The sequence below is a fragment of the Oncorhynchus gorbuscha genome, linkage group LG26 (genome assembly GCF_021184085.1).
Source record: "Oncorhynchus gorbuscha isolate QuinsamMale2020 ecotype Even-year linkage group LG26, OgorEven_v1.0, whole genome shotgun sequence".
Taxonomy (NCBI): domain Eukaryota; kingdom Metazoa; phylum Chordata; class Actinopteri; order Salmoniformes; family Salmonidae; genus Oncorhynchus; species Oncorhynchus gorbuscha.
This window is the reverse complement of record NC_060198.1, coordinates 36,931,046-36,946,578: the sequence shown is the minus strand read 5'-3', so window position 1 is coordinate 36,946,578 and position 15,533 is coordinate 36,931,046. Positions and strand designations below refer to the sequence as shown.

General features: G+C 47.3%; 1 protein-coding gene across 4 annotated transcripts in view; it reads right to left on the bottom strand.

Annotated features, from left to right (window-relative positions):
- LOC124016156 (alpha-1,6-mannosylglycoprotein 6-beta-N-acetylglucosaminyltransferase B-like) overlaps positions 1-15,533 on the bottom strand; it is a 111,858-nt gene that overhangs the window by 51,917 nt on the left and 44,408 nt on the right. For 3 of the 4 annotated variants that reach the window (XM_046331692.1, XM_046331693.1, XM_046331695.1), the window contains exons 5-7: positions 3,210-3,283; positions 2,714-2,881; positions 1,515-1,679 (exon numbers count right to left, since the gene is read on the bottom strand). In XM_046331692.1, coding sequence (XP_046187648.1) covers positions 1,515-1,679; positions 2,714-2,881; positions 3,210-3,283 — 407 coding nt within the window. The remainder of the gene's footprint in view (positions 1-1,514; positions 1,680-2,713; positions 2,882-3,209; positions 3,284-15,533) is intronic. The other variant, XM_046331694.1, reaches the window with a different exon arrangement.

The following is a 15,533-nucleotide window of genomic DNA, read 5'->3' as shown; positions in this document are numbered from 1 at the left end:
CGGAGGTGGTTAGCTCGTCAATGTAATGTTATTCACTTCACTGTGAAAGGAAAATCAGCACAGGTACTGTTTAATCCATCTAGTGCACTGCAGACAGGCACATGCATGTGCACACACACATGCCAATATTATTCTGAGGTTGATTTCTAACCGTTTATGACATTACGAAAAGGTTTTTGACACAAAGGGCAGGCTTGGGGAGATTCTACAGTCATTGTCATTTCATCAGTGATGGTAAAGCAGTGTTCCTGCATTCAGGCTCCTCCACCACTCTGAGAATGTCCCTGTAAATGTCAGGCTGTTTAAAGAGCACTAAAGACAATAAATCCCAGGCCTGCTCTCCTGATAACAGCTGGTCAGTCTCCTGCTCTCCTGATAACAGCTGGTCAGTCTCCTGCTCTCCTGATAACAGCTGGTCAGTCTCCTGCTCTCCTGATAACAGCTGGTCAGTCTCCTGCTCTCCTGATAACAGCTGGTCAGTCTCCTGCTCTCCTGATAACAGCTGGTCAGTCTCCTGCTCTCCTGATAACAGCTGGTCAGTCTCCTGCTCTCCTGATAACAGCTGGTCAGTCTCCTGCTCTCCTGATAACAGCTGGTCAGTCTCCTGCTCTCCTGAAAACAGATGGTCAGTCTCCTGCTCTCCTGATAACAGCTGGTCAGTCTCCTGCTCTCCTGATAACAGCTGGTCAGTCTCCTCTACTTCTACTTCTCTCAGCCATTCACAGTAACACCACTCACAGCAAATGGGTCCGTAATCGCTAGTGGAGAAAAACATCACCACTGTAATGTTCATGAAGGCCACCTCGTCTTGATCCGTCTTTTGTCAACCTTCCATCTTTTTGTCAGTGTCTCGGCCTATTCTTTCAGGAATCAAATATAGCAAACCAAAATGGGCACCTACCTGCACAGCATATTACTGGCCTGCACTGTCATGGGAAGAGATATGAGTGAACTGTCAACCGTTTGACTCATAGCAGACACACAGAAACTCTCTCTCCCTTCACAGTCACGGCACACTCACCCTCTTCTGCTCCCTCCACAGTCACCACACACTCACCCTCTTCTGCTCCCTCCACAGTCATCACACACTCACCCTCTTCTGCTCCCTCCACAGTCACCACACACTCACCCTCTTCTGCTCCCTCCACAGTCACCACACACTCACCCTCTTCTGCTCCCTCCACAGTCACCACACACTCACTCTCTTCTGCTCCCTCCACAGTCACGGCACACTCACCCTCTTCTGCTCCCTCCACAGTCACCCTCTTCTGCTCCCTCCACAGTCACCACACACTCACCCTCTTCTGCTCCCTCCACAGTCACCACACACTCACCCTCTTCTGCTCCCTCCACAGTCACCACACACTCACCCTCTTCTGCTCCCTCCACAGTCACCACACACTCACCCTCTTCTGCTCCCTCCACAGTCACCACACACTCACCCTCTTCTGCTCCCTCCACAGTCACCACACACTCACCCTCTTCTGCTCCCTCCACAGTCACCACACACTCACCCTTTTCTGCTCCCTCCATTGACTCCTCAGACGGTCATCTAGCCTGCGTGCAGCCGAGGCCCACTGTGCAGCCAGCCTGCGCATCCTTCTCTTCATGAAACTCAGAGACTCCTTCCCCGTACCCACCTGCTCCAGGAGGGCCCCGATGTCTGACCGGAATGCCGCCTGGAGGACAGGAAAAGGAACATCTAAAAAAAAATTCTCCCCATACTATGTTAATCACTTTGAGCACCTAGAAAAAACTATATATAAGTCCAATACATTAAACACCTCCCCAAACCTGTACAAAACAGCCACATGGTAACCACTAATATCCACCAGCCCTACTTGGAGTTGAGTGGAGATGGGTGTTATATGAGTACAGCTCTCCCTGTCATACCCATTCCCCCTGGAGGCAAGGCTCTCAGATAGTGTTGCCTGAGGGACTCCTGCCTCATGCTCATAAACATGCTGCCTTCATTTCACTCCGCATGTTTCCCAGCCCTTTTTAATCGCTGGATCACAGTGCAATCTGAGCAGCCAAGTGCTAATCAATGTTGTAACTGCATAAGGGAGCACAGAGGACTTATAAATGGCACATAGACAGTCACACAAACCTCTCCGTCTCTCTCTCTCTCACACACACACACACACACACACACACACACACAGTGGGGACACACAATCCCTCTTTCCTTCCACACACATACTCTTGCTTATGCACACATACAAAATCAATATGAGATGCATTACTTTCGCACTACAGGTTAATTATTGTTTGGAAAGCAACTTGTAGGTGCCTCTGTGAACGCAGAGGAACACCTGAGAGAAGTCACAGGATTAGTCCAGCTGGATCCAGGCAGGTAGTTAGAATCCATGATTAAGCTGCATAGATCATTGAAATGAGCAGCCGACCCATTGGTGTGTAGTGTACAGCGCTCCGGGGAGCAGCAACGAACTAGAACACCTGGCCCTGGTGGCCACAGAAATAACTGGAATGCTGCTCTCACAAGAAAAACAGCAACAGAATAGACTGAGAATAGACTGAGTGACTGTATATCCACACTCCCCTCCCAGGAGACTGTGTGCCAGTCGGATACAGGGAAATTAGAGTGGAGATGAAATACAAAGACTAGTATAGACACTAAATCTGTACACACACACACATAAACACACTATAGCAGCCCTGTAAACAGCCCATGCCAACGCAGCTATCCCACCTGTCTCTTGGGGAAAGGTTTGTGCGTGGGTGTGGTGGTCTGGTTCCTCCAGGTCAGAGGGGGGCAGAACCACTCCACCTCACTCAGGTAGATGAGGAAGGAGCAGTCGGAGCCGTCCACCCCATAGAAGGCATAGCAGGGGTCTGAGGTCCAGCGGGCACGCATCCACTGAGGGAAAAGGTCAAGGGAGAATCAAGTAATGATAAATATATACAGTATCTCTATGTATCAAAGGAGGTCAAAGGGGGTCAAATGTCAGTGTAGAAATTAATGTATTATAGCTAAGGAACCCATGAAATCTGACTTGGACTTGGTCAAGGTCCTTTCATTGATCTGAACACAGCACTAGACATTGATCCTTGTGAAACAAAGCAGGGTTGATTGAAGCTGATCGTAAAGCTGGAGTTGCAGGGTAATAAACAGTCCAAGAGCAAAAGGACATAGGGACTGTGGGATCAGGAAAACCACTGTGAAATTGCATGACATGCGGACTTACATCCACCTTGCTGGGGCAGTCTGGGTAGTGAGGGTCTTTGGGCACCTCACACTGTCCTGTTGCGCCATCCTTAACTGTGGGACGAAAACACATGTATTAACAACAAACACCTCCCTATGAATCCTTAAAATACCTGCTCATAACTTTGCTATTCAGCCCTATGAGGATAGTGTGGAACAGTTGGGGCAGAGACCAGACAAGCTTTTCAACAGGTCATACCTAAAAGGGAGCATACCTTGGCTTTAGCACTAGTCTCTTGTATTAGAGCAGAACTCTCCTGGCCATGGGCATAGAACAGAGTGTTAACCAGACTGTTGGGTTAGTTAACTCTAGTGGCCATGGGGATAGAACAGAGCATTAGACAGACTGTTGGGTTAGTTAACTCTAGTGGCCATGGGAATAGAACAGAGCATTAGACAGACTGTTGGGTTAGTTAACTCTAGTGGCCATGGGAATAGAACAGAGCATTAGACAGACTGTTGGGTTAGTTAACTCTAGTGGCCATGGGGATAGAACAGTGTGTTAGACTGTTGGGTTAGTTAACTCTAGTGGCCATGGGGATAGAACAGAGTGTTAGACAGGCTGTTGGGTTAGTTAACGCTACTGGCCATGGGGATAGAACAGTGTGTTAGACTGTTGGGTTAGTTAACTCTAGTGGCCATGGGGATAGAACAGAGTGTTATAGACAGGCCATGGGGATAGAACAGAGTGTTATAGACAGGCCATGGGGATAGAACAGAGTGTTAGACAGGCTGTTGGGTTAATTAACTCTAGTGGCCATGGGGATAGAACAGAGTGTTAGACTGTTGGGTTAGTTAACGCTACTGGCCATGGGGATATAACAGTGTGTTAGACTGTTGGGTTAATTAACTCTAGTGGCCATGGGGATAGAACAGACTGTTAGACAGGCTGTTGGGTTAGAACAGAGTGTTATAGACAGGCCATGGGGATAGAACTCTAGTGGCCATGGGGATAACTCTAGTGGCCATGGGGATAGAACAGAGTGTTAGACAGGCTGTTGGGTTAGTTAACTCTAGTGGCCATGGGGATAGAACAGAGTGTTAGACAGGCTGTTGGGTTAGTTAACTCTAGTGGCCATGGGGATAGAACAGAGTGTTAGACAGGCTGTTGGGTTAGTTAACTCTAGTGGCCATGGGGATAGAACAGAGCGTTAGACAGGCTGTTGGGTTAGTTAACTCTAGTGGCCATGGGGATAGAACAGAGCGTTAGACAGGCTGTTGGGTTAGTTAACTCTAGTGGCCATGGGGATAGAACAGAGCGTTAGACAGGCTGTTGGGTTAGTTAACTCTAGTGGCCATGGGGATAGAACAGAGTGTTAGACAGGCTGTTAGGTTAGTTAACTCTAGTGGCCATGGGGATAGAACAGAGCGTTAGACAGACTGTTGGGTTAGTTAACGCTACTGGCCATGGGGATAGAACAGAGTGTTAGACAGGCTGTTGGGTTAGTTAACTCTAATAGCCTTGGGCATAGAACAGAGTGTTAGCCAGACTGTTGGGTTAGTTAACTCTAGTGGCCATGGGGATAAAACAGAGTGTTAGACAGGCTGTTGGGTTAGTTAACTCTACTGGTCATGCGGATAGAACAGTGTGTTAGACTGTTGGATTAGTTAACTCTAGTGGTCATGGGGAGAGAACAGAGTGTTAGACAGGCCATGGGGATAGACCAGAGTGTTAGACAGGCTGTTGGGTTACTTAACTCTACTGGCCATGGGGATAGAACAGACTGTTAGACAGGCTGTTGGGTTAGTTAACGCTACTGGCCATGGGGATAGAACAGAGCGTTAGACAGGCTGTTGGGTTACTTAACTCTACTGGCCATGGGGATAGAACAGACTGTTAGACAGGCTGTTGGGTTAGTTAACGCTACTGGCCATGGGGATAGAACAGAGCGTTAGACAGACTGTTGGGTTAGTTAACTCTAGTGGCCATGGGGATAGAACAGAGCGTTAGACAGACTGTTGGGTTAGTTAACTCTAGTGGCCATGGGGATAGAACAGTGTGTTAGACTGTTGGGTTAGTTAACTCTAGTGGCCATGGGGATAGAACAGAGTGTTATAGACAGGCCATGGGGATAGAACAGAGTGTTAGACAGGCTGTTGGGTTAGTTAACGCTACTGGCCATGGGGATATAACAGAGCGTTAGACAGACTGTTGGGTTAGTTAACTCTAGTGGCCATGGGGATAGAACAGAGTGTTAGACAGGCTGTTGGGTTAATTAACTCTAGTGGCCATGGGGATAGAACAGTGTGTTAGACAGGCTGTTGGGTTAGTTAACTCTAGTGGCCATGGGGATAGAACAGAGTGTTAGACAGGCTGTTGGGTTAGTTAACGCTACTGGCCATGGGGATAGAACAGAGTGTTAGACTGTTGGGTTAGTTAACTCTAGTGGCCATGGGGATAGAACAGAGCGTTAGATAGACTGCTGGGTTAGTTAACTCTAGTGGCCATGGGGATAGAACAGAGTGTTAGACTGTTGGGTTAGTTAACTCTAGTGGCCATGGGGATAGAACAGAGCGTTAGACAGACTGTTGGGTTAGTTAACTCTAGTGGCCATGGGGATAAAACAGAGTGTTAGACAGGCTGTTGGGTTAGTTAACTCTACTGGCCATGCGGATAGAACAGTGTGTTAGACTGTTGGGTTAGTTAACTCTAGTGGCCATGGGGAGAGAACAGAGTGTTAGACAGGCCATGGGGATAGAACAGAGTGTTAGACAGGCTGTTGGGTTAGTTAACGCTACTGGCCATGGGGATAGAACAGAGTGTTAGACAGGCTGTTGGGTTACTTAACTCTACTGGCCATGGGGATAGAACAGACCGTTAGACAGGCTGTTGGGTTACTTAACGCTACTGGCCATGGGGATATAACAGTGTGTTAGACAGGCTGTTGGGTTAGTTAACGCTACTGGCCATGGGGATATAACAGTGTGTTAGACAGGCTGTTGGGTTAGTTAACTCTAGTGGCCATGGGGATAGAACAGTGTGTTAGACAGGCTGTTGGGTTAGTTAACGCTACTGGCCATGGGGATAGAACAGTGTGTTAGACAGGCTGTTGGGTTAGTTACCGCTACTGGCCATGGGGATATAACAGTGTGTTAGACTGTTGGGTTAGTTAACGCTACTGGCCATGGGGATAGAACAGAGTGTTAGACAGGCTGTTGGGTTAGTTAACTCTAGTGGCCATGGGGATAGAACAGAGTGTTAGACAGGCTGTTGGGTTAGTTAACGCTACTGGCCATGGGGATAGAACAGTGTGTTAGACTGTTGGGTTAGTTAACTCTAGTGGCCATGGGGATAGAACAGAGTGTTAGACAGGCTGTTGGGTTAGTTAATGCTACTGGCCATGGGGATAGAACAGAGTGTTAGACAGGCTGTTGGGGTAGTTAACTCTCGTGGCCATGGGGATAGAACAGAGTGTTTGACAGGCTGTTGGGTTAGTTAATGCTACTGGCCATGGGGATAGAACAGTGTGTTAGACAGGCTGTTGGGTTAGTTAATGCTACTGGCCATGGGGATAGAACAGAGTGTTAGACAGGCAATGGGGATAGAACAGAGCGTTAGACAGGCTGTTGGGTTAGTTAACTCTACTAGCCTTGGGCATAGAACAGAGTGTTAACCAGACTGTTGGGTTAGTTAACTCTAGTGGCCATGGGAATAGAACAGAGCATTAGACAGACTGTTGGGTTAGTTAAATCTAGTGGCCATGGGGATAGAACAGAGCATTAGACAGACTGTTGGGTTAGTTAACTCTAGTGGCCATGGGGATAGAACAGTGTGTTAGACTGTTGGGTTAGTTAACTCTAGTGGCCATGGGGATAGAACAGTGTGTTAGACTGTTGGGTTAGTTAACTCTAGTGGCCATGGGGATAGAACAGTGTGTTAGACTGTTGGGTTAGTTAACGCTACTGGCCATGGGGATAGAACAGTGTGTTAGACTGTTGGGTTAGTTAACTCTAGTGGCCATGGGGATAGAACAGAGTGTTAGACAGGCTGTTAGGTTAGTTAACTCTAGTGGCCATGGGGATAGAACAGAGCATTAGACAGACTGTTGGGTTAGTTAACTCTAGTGGCCATGGGGATAGAACAGAGTGTTAGACAGGCTGTTGGGTTAGTTAACGCTACTGGCCATGGGGATAGAACAGAGCGTTAGACAGACTGTTGGGTTAGTTAACGCTACTGGCCATGGGGATAGAACAGAGTGTTAGACAGGCTGTTGGGTTAGTTAACTCTAATAGCCTTGGGCATAGAACAGAGTGTTAGCCAGACTGTTGGGTTAGTTAACTCTAGTGGCCATGGGGATAGAACAGAGTGTTAGACAGGCTGTTGGGTTAGTTAATGCTACTGGCCATGGGGATAGAACAGAGTGTTAGACAGGCTGTTGGGTTAGTTAACTCTACTGGCCATGGGGATAGAACAGAGCGTTAGACTGTTGGGGTAGTTAACTCTTGTGGCCATGGGGATAGAACAGAGTGTTTGACAGGCTGTTGGGTTAGTTAATGCTACTGGCCATGGGGATAGAACAGTGTGTTAGACAGGCTGTTGGGTTAGTTAACTCTAGTGGCCATGGGAATAGAACAGAGCATTAGACAGACTGTTGGGTTAGTTAACTCTAGTGGCCATGGGGATAGAACAGAGCATTAGACAGACTGTTGGGTTAGTTAACTCTAGTGGCCATGGGGATAGAACAGAGTGTTAGACAGGCTGTTGGGTTAGTTAACTCTAGTGGCCATGGGGATAGAACAGTGTGTTAGACTGTTGGGTTAGTTAACTCTAGTGGCCATGGGGATAGAACAGAGTGTTTAGTTAGACACAGAGTGTTAGACAGGCCATGGGGATAGAACAGAGTTGTTAGTTAACTCAGTGGCCTGGGGTTAGAACAGAGTGTTAGACAGGCCATGGGGGGATAGAACAGAGTGTTAGATAGGTTAGACAGAGTGTTAGACAGGCTGTTGGGTTAGTTAACTCTAGTGGCCATGGGGATAGAACAGAGTGTTAGACAGGCTGTTGGGTTAGTTAACTCTAGTGGCCATGGGGATAGAACAGAGTGTTAGACAGGCTGTTGGGTTAGTTAACTCTAGTGGCCATGGGGATAGAACAGAGTTGGGTTAGACAGCTACTGGCCATGGGGATAGAACTGTTGGGTTAGTTAACTCTAGTGGCCATGGGGATAGAACAGAGTGTTAGACAGGCTGTTGGGTTAGTTAATGCTAGTGGCCATGGGGATAGAACAGAGTGTTAGAGGCTGTTGGGTTAGTTAAAGTGGCCATGGGGATAGAACAGAGTGTTAGACAGGCTGTTGGGTTAGTTAACTCTACTGGCCATGGGGATAGAACAGTGGCCATGGGGATAGAACAGAATGTTAGACAGGCAATGGGGATAGAACAGAGTGTTAGACAGGCTGTTGGGTTAGTTAACTCTACTGGCCATGGGGATAGAACAGAGTGTTAACAGACTGTTGGGTTAGTTAACTCTAGTGGCCATGGGGATAGAACAGAGCATTAGACAGACTGTTGGGTTAGTTAAATCTAGTGGCCATGGGGATAGAACAGAGCATTAGACAGACTGTTGGGTTAGTTAACTCTAGTGGCCATGGGGATAGAACAGAGACTGTTGGGTTAGTTAACTCTAGTGGCCATGGGGATAGAACAGTGTGTTAGACTGTTGGGTTAGTTAACTCTAGTGGCCATGGGGATAGAACAGTGTGTTAGACTGTTGGGTTAGTTAACGCTACTGGCCATGGGGATAGAACAGTGTGTTAGACTGTTGGGTTAGTTAACTCTAGTGGCCATGGGGATAGAACAGAGTGTTAGACAGGCTGTTAGGTTAGTTAACTCTAGTGGCCATGGGGATAGAACAGAGCATTAGACAGACTGTTGGGTTAGTTAACTCTAGTGGCCATGGGGATAGAACAGAGTGTTAGACAGGCTGTTGGGTTAGTTAACGCTACTGGCCATGGGGATAGAACAGTGTGTTAGACAGGCTGTTGGGTTAGTTAACTCTAGTGGCCATGGGGATAGAACAGAGTGTTAACCAGACTGTTGGGTTAGTTAACTCTAGTGGCCATGGGAATAGAACAGAGCATTAGACAGACTGTTGGGTTAGTTAACTCTAGTGGCCATGGGGATAGAACAGAGCGTTAGACAGACTGTTGGGTTAGTTAACTCTAGTGGCCATGGGGATAGAACAGAGTGTTAACCAGACTGTTGGGTTAGTTAACTCTAGTGGCCATGGGAATAGAACAGAGCATTAGACAGACTGTTGGGTTAGTTAACTCTACTGGCCATGGGGATAGAACAGACCGTTAGACAGGCTGTTGGGTTACTTAACGCTACTGGCCATGGGGATATAACAGTGTGTTAGACAGGCTGTTGGGTTAGTTAACGCTACTGGCCATGGGGATAGAACAGTGTGTTAGACAGGCTGTTGGGTTAGTTAACTCTAGTGGCCATGGGGATAGAACAGTGTGTTAGACAGGCTGTTGGGTTAGTTAACTCTACTGGCCATGGGGATAGAACAGTGTGTTAGACAGGCTGTTGGGTTAGGTTATGGGGATTAACAGTGTGTTAGACTGTTGGGTTAGTTAAGCTACTGGCCATGGGGATAGAACAGAGTGTTAGACAGGCTGTTGGGTTAGTTAACTCTAGTGGCCATGGGGATAGAACAGAGTGTTAGACAGGCTGTTGGGTTAGTTAACTCTACTGGCCATGGGGATAGAACAGTGTGTTAGACTGTTGGGTTAGTTAACTCTAGTGGCCATGGGGATAGAACAGAGTGTTAGACAGGCTGTTGGGTTAGTTAACGCTACTGGCCATGGGGATAGAACAGAGTGTTAGACAGGCTGTTGGGGTAGTTAACTCTCGTGGCCATGGGGATAGAACAGAGTGTTTGACAGGCTGTTGGGTTAGTTAACTCTACTGGCCATGGGGATAGAACAGAGTGTTAGACAGGCTGTTGGGTTAGTTAACTGCTACTGGCCATGGGGATAGAACAGAGTGTTAGACAGGCAATTAGACAGGCTGTTGGGTTAGTTAACTCTACTGGCCATGGGGATAGAACAGAGTGTTAACCAGACTGTTGGGTTAGTTAACTCTAGTGGCCATGGGGATAGAACAGAGCATTAGACAGACTGTTGGGTTAGTTAAATCTAGTGGCCATGGGGATAGAACAGAGTGTTAGACAGGCTGTTGGGTTAGTTAACTCTAGTGGCCATGGGGATAGAACAGTGTGTTAGACTGTTGGGTTAGTTAACTCTAGTGGCCATGGGGATAGAACAGTGTGTTAGACTGTTGGGTTAGTTAACTCTAGTGGCCATGGGGATAGAACAGTGTGTTAGACTGTTGGGTTAGTTAACGCTACTGGCCATGGGGATAGAACAGTGTGTTAGACTGTTGGGTTAGTTAACTCTAGTGGCCATGGGGATAGAACAGAGTGTTAGACAGGCTGTTGGGTTAGTTAACTCTAGTGGCCATGGGGATAGAACAGAGTGTTAGACAGACTGTTGGGTTAGTTAACTCTAGTGGCCATGGGGATAGAACAGAGTGTTAGACAGGCTGTTGGGTTAGTTAACTCTACTGGCCATGGGGATAGAACAGAGCGTTAGACAGACTGTTGGGTTAGTTAACGCTACTGGCCATGGGGATAGAACAGAGTGTTAGACAGGCTGTTGGGTTAGTTAACTCTAGTGGCCTTGGGGATAGAACAGAGTGTTAGACAGACTGTTGGGTTAGTTAACTCTAGTGGCCATGGGGATAGAACAGAGTGTTAGACAGGCTGTTGGGTTAGTTAATGCTACTGGCCATGGGGATAGAACAGAGTGTTAGACAGGCTGTTGGGTTAGTTAACTCTACTGGCCATGGGGATAGAACAGAGTGTTAGACTGTTGGGTTAGTTAACTCTGTGGCCATGGGGATAGAACAGAGTGTTTGACAGGCTGTTGGGTTAGTTAATGCTACTGGCCATGGGGATAGAACAGTGTGTTAGACAGGCTGTTGGGTTAGTTAACTCTAGTGGCCATGGGAATAGAACAGAGCATTAGACAGACTGTTGGGTTAGTTAACTCTAGTGGCCATGGGGATAGAACAGAGCATTAGACAGACTGTTGGGTTAGTTAACTCTAGTGGCCATGGGGATAGAACAGAGTGTTAGACAGGCTGTTGGGTTAGTTAACTCTAGTGGCCATGGGGATAGAACAGTGTGTTAGACTGTTGGGTTAGTTAACTCTAGTGGCCATGGGGATAGAACAGAGTGTTAGACAGGCCATGGGGATAGAACAGAGTGTTAGACAGGCCATGGGGATAGAACAGAGTGTTAGACAGGCCATGGGGATAGAACAGAGTGTTAGACAGGCCATGGGGATAGAACAGAGTGTTAGACAGGCTGTTGGGTTAGTTAACTCTAGTGGCCATGGGGATAGAACAGAGTGTTAGACAGGCCATGGGGATAGAACAGAGTGTTAGACAGGCCATGGGGATAGAACAGAGTGTTAGATAGGCCATGGGGATAGAACAGAGTGTTAGACAGGCTGTTGGGTTAGTTAACTCTAGTGGCCATGGGGATAGAACAGAGTGTTAGACAGGCTGTTGGGTTAGTTAACTCTAGTGGCCATGGGGATAGAACAGAGTGTTAGACAGGCTGTTGGGTTAGTTAACTCTAGTGGCCATGGGGATAGAACAGAGTGTTAGACAGGCTGTTGGGTTAGTTAACGCTACTGGCCATGGGGATAGAACAGTGTGTTAGACTGTTGGGTTAGTTAACTCTAGTGGCCATGGGGATAGAACAGAGTGTTAGACAGGCTGTTGGGTTAGTTAATGCTACTGGCCATGGGGATAGAACAGAGTGTTAGACAGGCTGTTGGGGTAGTTAACTCTCGTGGCCATGGGGATAGAACAGAGTGTTTGACAGGCTGTTGGGTTAGTTAATGCTACTGGCCATGGGGATAGAACAGTGTGTTAGACAGGCTGTTGGGTTAGTTAACTCTAGTGGCCATGGGGATAGAACAGAGTGTTAGACAGGCAATGGGGATAGAACAGAGCGTTAGACAGGCTGTTGGGTTAGTTAACTCTACTAGCCTTGGGCATAGAACAGAGTGTTAACCAGACTGTTGGGTTAGTTAACTCTAGTGGCCATGGGGATAGAACAGAGCATTAGACAGACTGTTGGGTTAGTTAACTCTAGTGGCCATGGGGATAGAACAGAGTGTTAGACAGGCTGTTGGGTTAGTTAACTCTAGTGGCCATGGGGATAGAACAGTGTGTTAGACTGTTGGGTTAGTTAACTCTAGTGGCCATGGGGATAGAACAGTGTGTTAGACTGTTGGGTTAGTTAACTCTAGTGGCCATGGGGATAGAACAGACTGTTGGGTTGTTTACTGGCCATGGGGATAGAACAGTGTGTTAGACTGTTGGGTTAGTTAACTCTAGTGGCCATGGGGATAGAACAGAGTGTTAGACAGGCTGTTAGGTTAGTTAACTCTAGTGGCCATGGGGATAGAACAGAGTGTTAGACAGACTGTTGGGTTAGTTAACTCTAGTGGCCATGGGGATAGAACAGAGTGTTAGACAGGCTGTTGGGTTAGTTAACTACTGGCCATGGGGATAGAACAGAGTGTTAGACAGGCTGTTGGGTTAGTTAACTCTAGTGGCCATGGGGATAGAACAGAGTGTTAACCAGACTGTTGGGTTAGTTAACTCTAGTGGCCATGGGGATAGAACAGAGCATTAGACAGACTGTTGGGTTAGTTAACTCTAGTGGCCATGGGGATAGAACAGAGCATTAGACAGACTGTTGGTTAGTTAACTCTAGTGGCCATGGGGATAGAACAGAGTGTTAACCAGACTGTTGGGTTAGTTAACTCTAGTGGCCATGGGGAATAGAACAGAGCATTAGACAGACTGTTGGGTTAGTTAACTCTAGTGGCCATGGGGATAGAACAGAGCATTAGACAGACTGTTGGGTTAGTTAACTCTAGTGGCCATGGGGATAGAACAGAGTGTTAGACAGGCTGTTGGGTTAGTTAACTCTAGTGGCCATGGGGATAGAACAGTGTGTTAGACTGTTGGGTTAGTTAACTCTAGTGGCCATGGGGATAGAACAGAGTGTTAGACAGGCCATGGGGATAGAACAGAGTGTTAGACAGGCCATGGGGATAGAACAGAGTGTTAGACAGGCCATGGGGATAGAACAGAGTGTTAGACTGTTGGGTTAGTTAACTCTAGTGGCCATGGGGATAGAACAGAGTGTTAGACAGGCTGTTGGGTTAGTTAACTCTAGTGGCCATGGGGATAGAACAGAGCGTTAGACAGGCTGTTGGGTTAGTTAACTCTAGTGGCCATGGGGATAGAACAGAGTGTTAGACAGGCTGTTAGGTTAGTTAACTCTAGTGGCCATGGGGATAGAACAGAGTGTTAGACAGACTGTTGGGTTAGTTAACGCTACTGGCCATGGGGATAGAACAGAGTGTTAGACAGGCTGTTGGGTTAGTTAACTCTAATAGCCTTGGGCATAGAACAGAGTGTTAGCCAGACTGTTGGGTTAGTTAACTCTAGTGGCCATGGGGATAGAACAGAGTGTTAGACAGGCTGTTGGGTTAGTTAACTTACTGGTCATGCGGATAGAACAGTGTGTTAGACTGTTGGATTAGTTAACTCTAGTGGTCATGGGGGAGAACAGAGTGTTAGACAGGCCATGGGGATAGACCAGAGTGTTAGACAGGCTGTTGGGTTAGTTAACTCTACTGGCCATGGGGATAGAACAGACTGTTAGACAGGCTGTTGGGTTAGTTAACGCTACTGGCCATGGGGATAGAACAGAGCGTTAGACAGGCTGTTGGGTTACTTAACTCTACTGGCCATGGGGATAGAACAGACTGTTAGACAGGCTGTTGGGTTAGTTAACGCTACTGGCCATGGGGATAGAACAGAGCGTTAGACAGACTGTTGGGTTAGTTAACTCTAGTGGCCATGGGGATAGAACAGAGCGTTAGACAGACTGTTGGGTTAGTTAACTCTAGTGGCCATGGGGATAGAACAGTGTGTTAGACTGTTGGGTTAGTTAACTCTAGTGGCCATGGGGATAGAACAGAGTGTTATAGACAGGCCATGGGGATAGAACAGAGTGTTAGACAGGCTGTTGGGTTAGTTAACGCTACTGGCCATGGGGATATAACAGAGCGTTAGACAGACTGTTGGGTTAGTTAACTCTAGTGGCCATGGGGATAGAACAGAGTGTTAGACAGGCTGTTGGGTTAATTAACTCTAGTGGCCATGGGGATAGAACAGTGTGTTAGACAGGCTGTTGGGTTAGTTAACTCTAGTGGCCATGGGGATAGAACAGAGTGTTAGACAGGCTGTTGGGTTAGTTAACTCTACTGGCCATGGGGATAGAACAGTGTGTTAGACTGTTGGGTTAGTTAACTCTAGTGGCCATGGGGATAGAACAGACGTTAGATAGACTGCTGGGTTAGTTAACTCTAGTGGCCATGGGGATAGAACAGAGTGTTAGACTGTTGGGTTAGTTAACTCTAGTGGCCATGGGGATAGAACAGAGCGTTAGACAGACTGTTGGGTTAGTTAACTCTAGTGGCCATGGGGATAAAACAGAGTGTTAGACAGGCTGTTGGGTTAGTTAACTCTACTGGCCATGGGGATAGAACAGAGTGTTAGACTGTTGGGTTAGTTAACTCTAGTGGCCATGGGGAGAGAACAGAGTGTTAGACAGGCCATGGGGATAGAACAGAGTGTTAGACAGGCTGTTGGGTTAGTTAACGCTACTGGCCATGGGGATAGAACAGAGTGTTAGACAGGCTGTTGGGTTACTTAACTCTACTGGCCATGGGGATAGAACAGACCGTTAGACAGGCTGTTGGGTTACTTAACGCTACTGGCCATGGGGATATAACAGTGTGTTAGACAGGCTGTTGGGTTAGTTAACGCTACTGGCCATGGGGATAGAACAGTGTGTTAGACAGGCTGTTGGGTTAGTTAACTCTAGTGGCCATGGGGATAGAACAGTGTGTTAGACAGGCTGTTGGGTTAGTTAACGCTACTGGCCATGGGGATAGAACAGTGTGTTAGACAGGCTGTTGGGTTAGTTAACTCTACTGGCCATGGGGATATAACAGTGTGTTAGACTGTTGGGTTAGTTAACGCTACTGGCCATGGGGATAGAACAGAGTGTTAGACAGGCTGTTGGGTTAGTTAACTCTAGTGGCCATGGGGATAGAACAGAGTGTTAGACAGGCTGTTGGGTTAGTTAACGCTACTGGCCATGGGGATAGAACAGTGTGTTAGACTGTTGGGTTAGTTAACT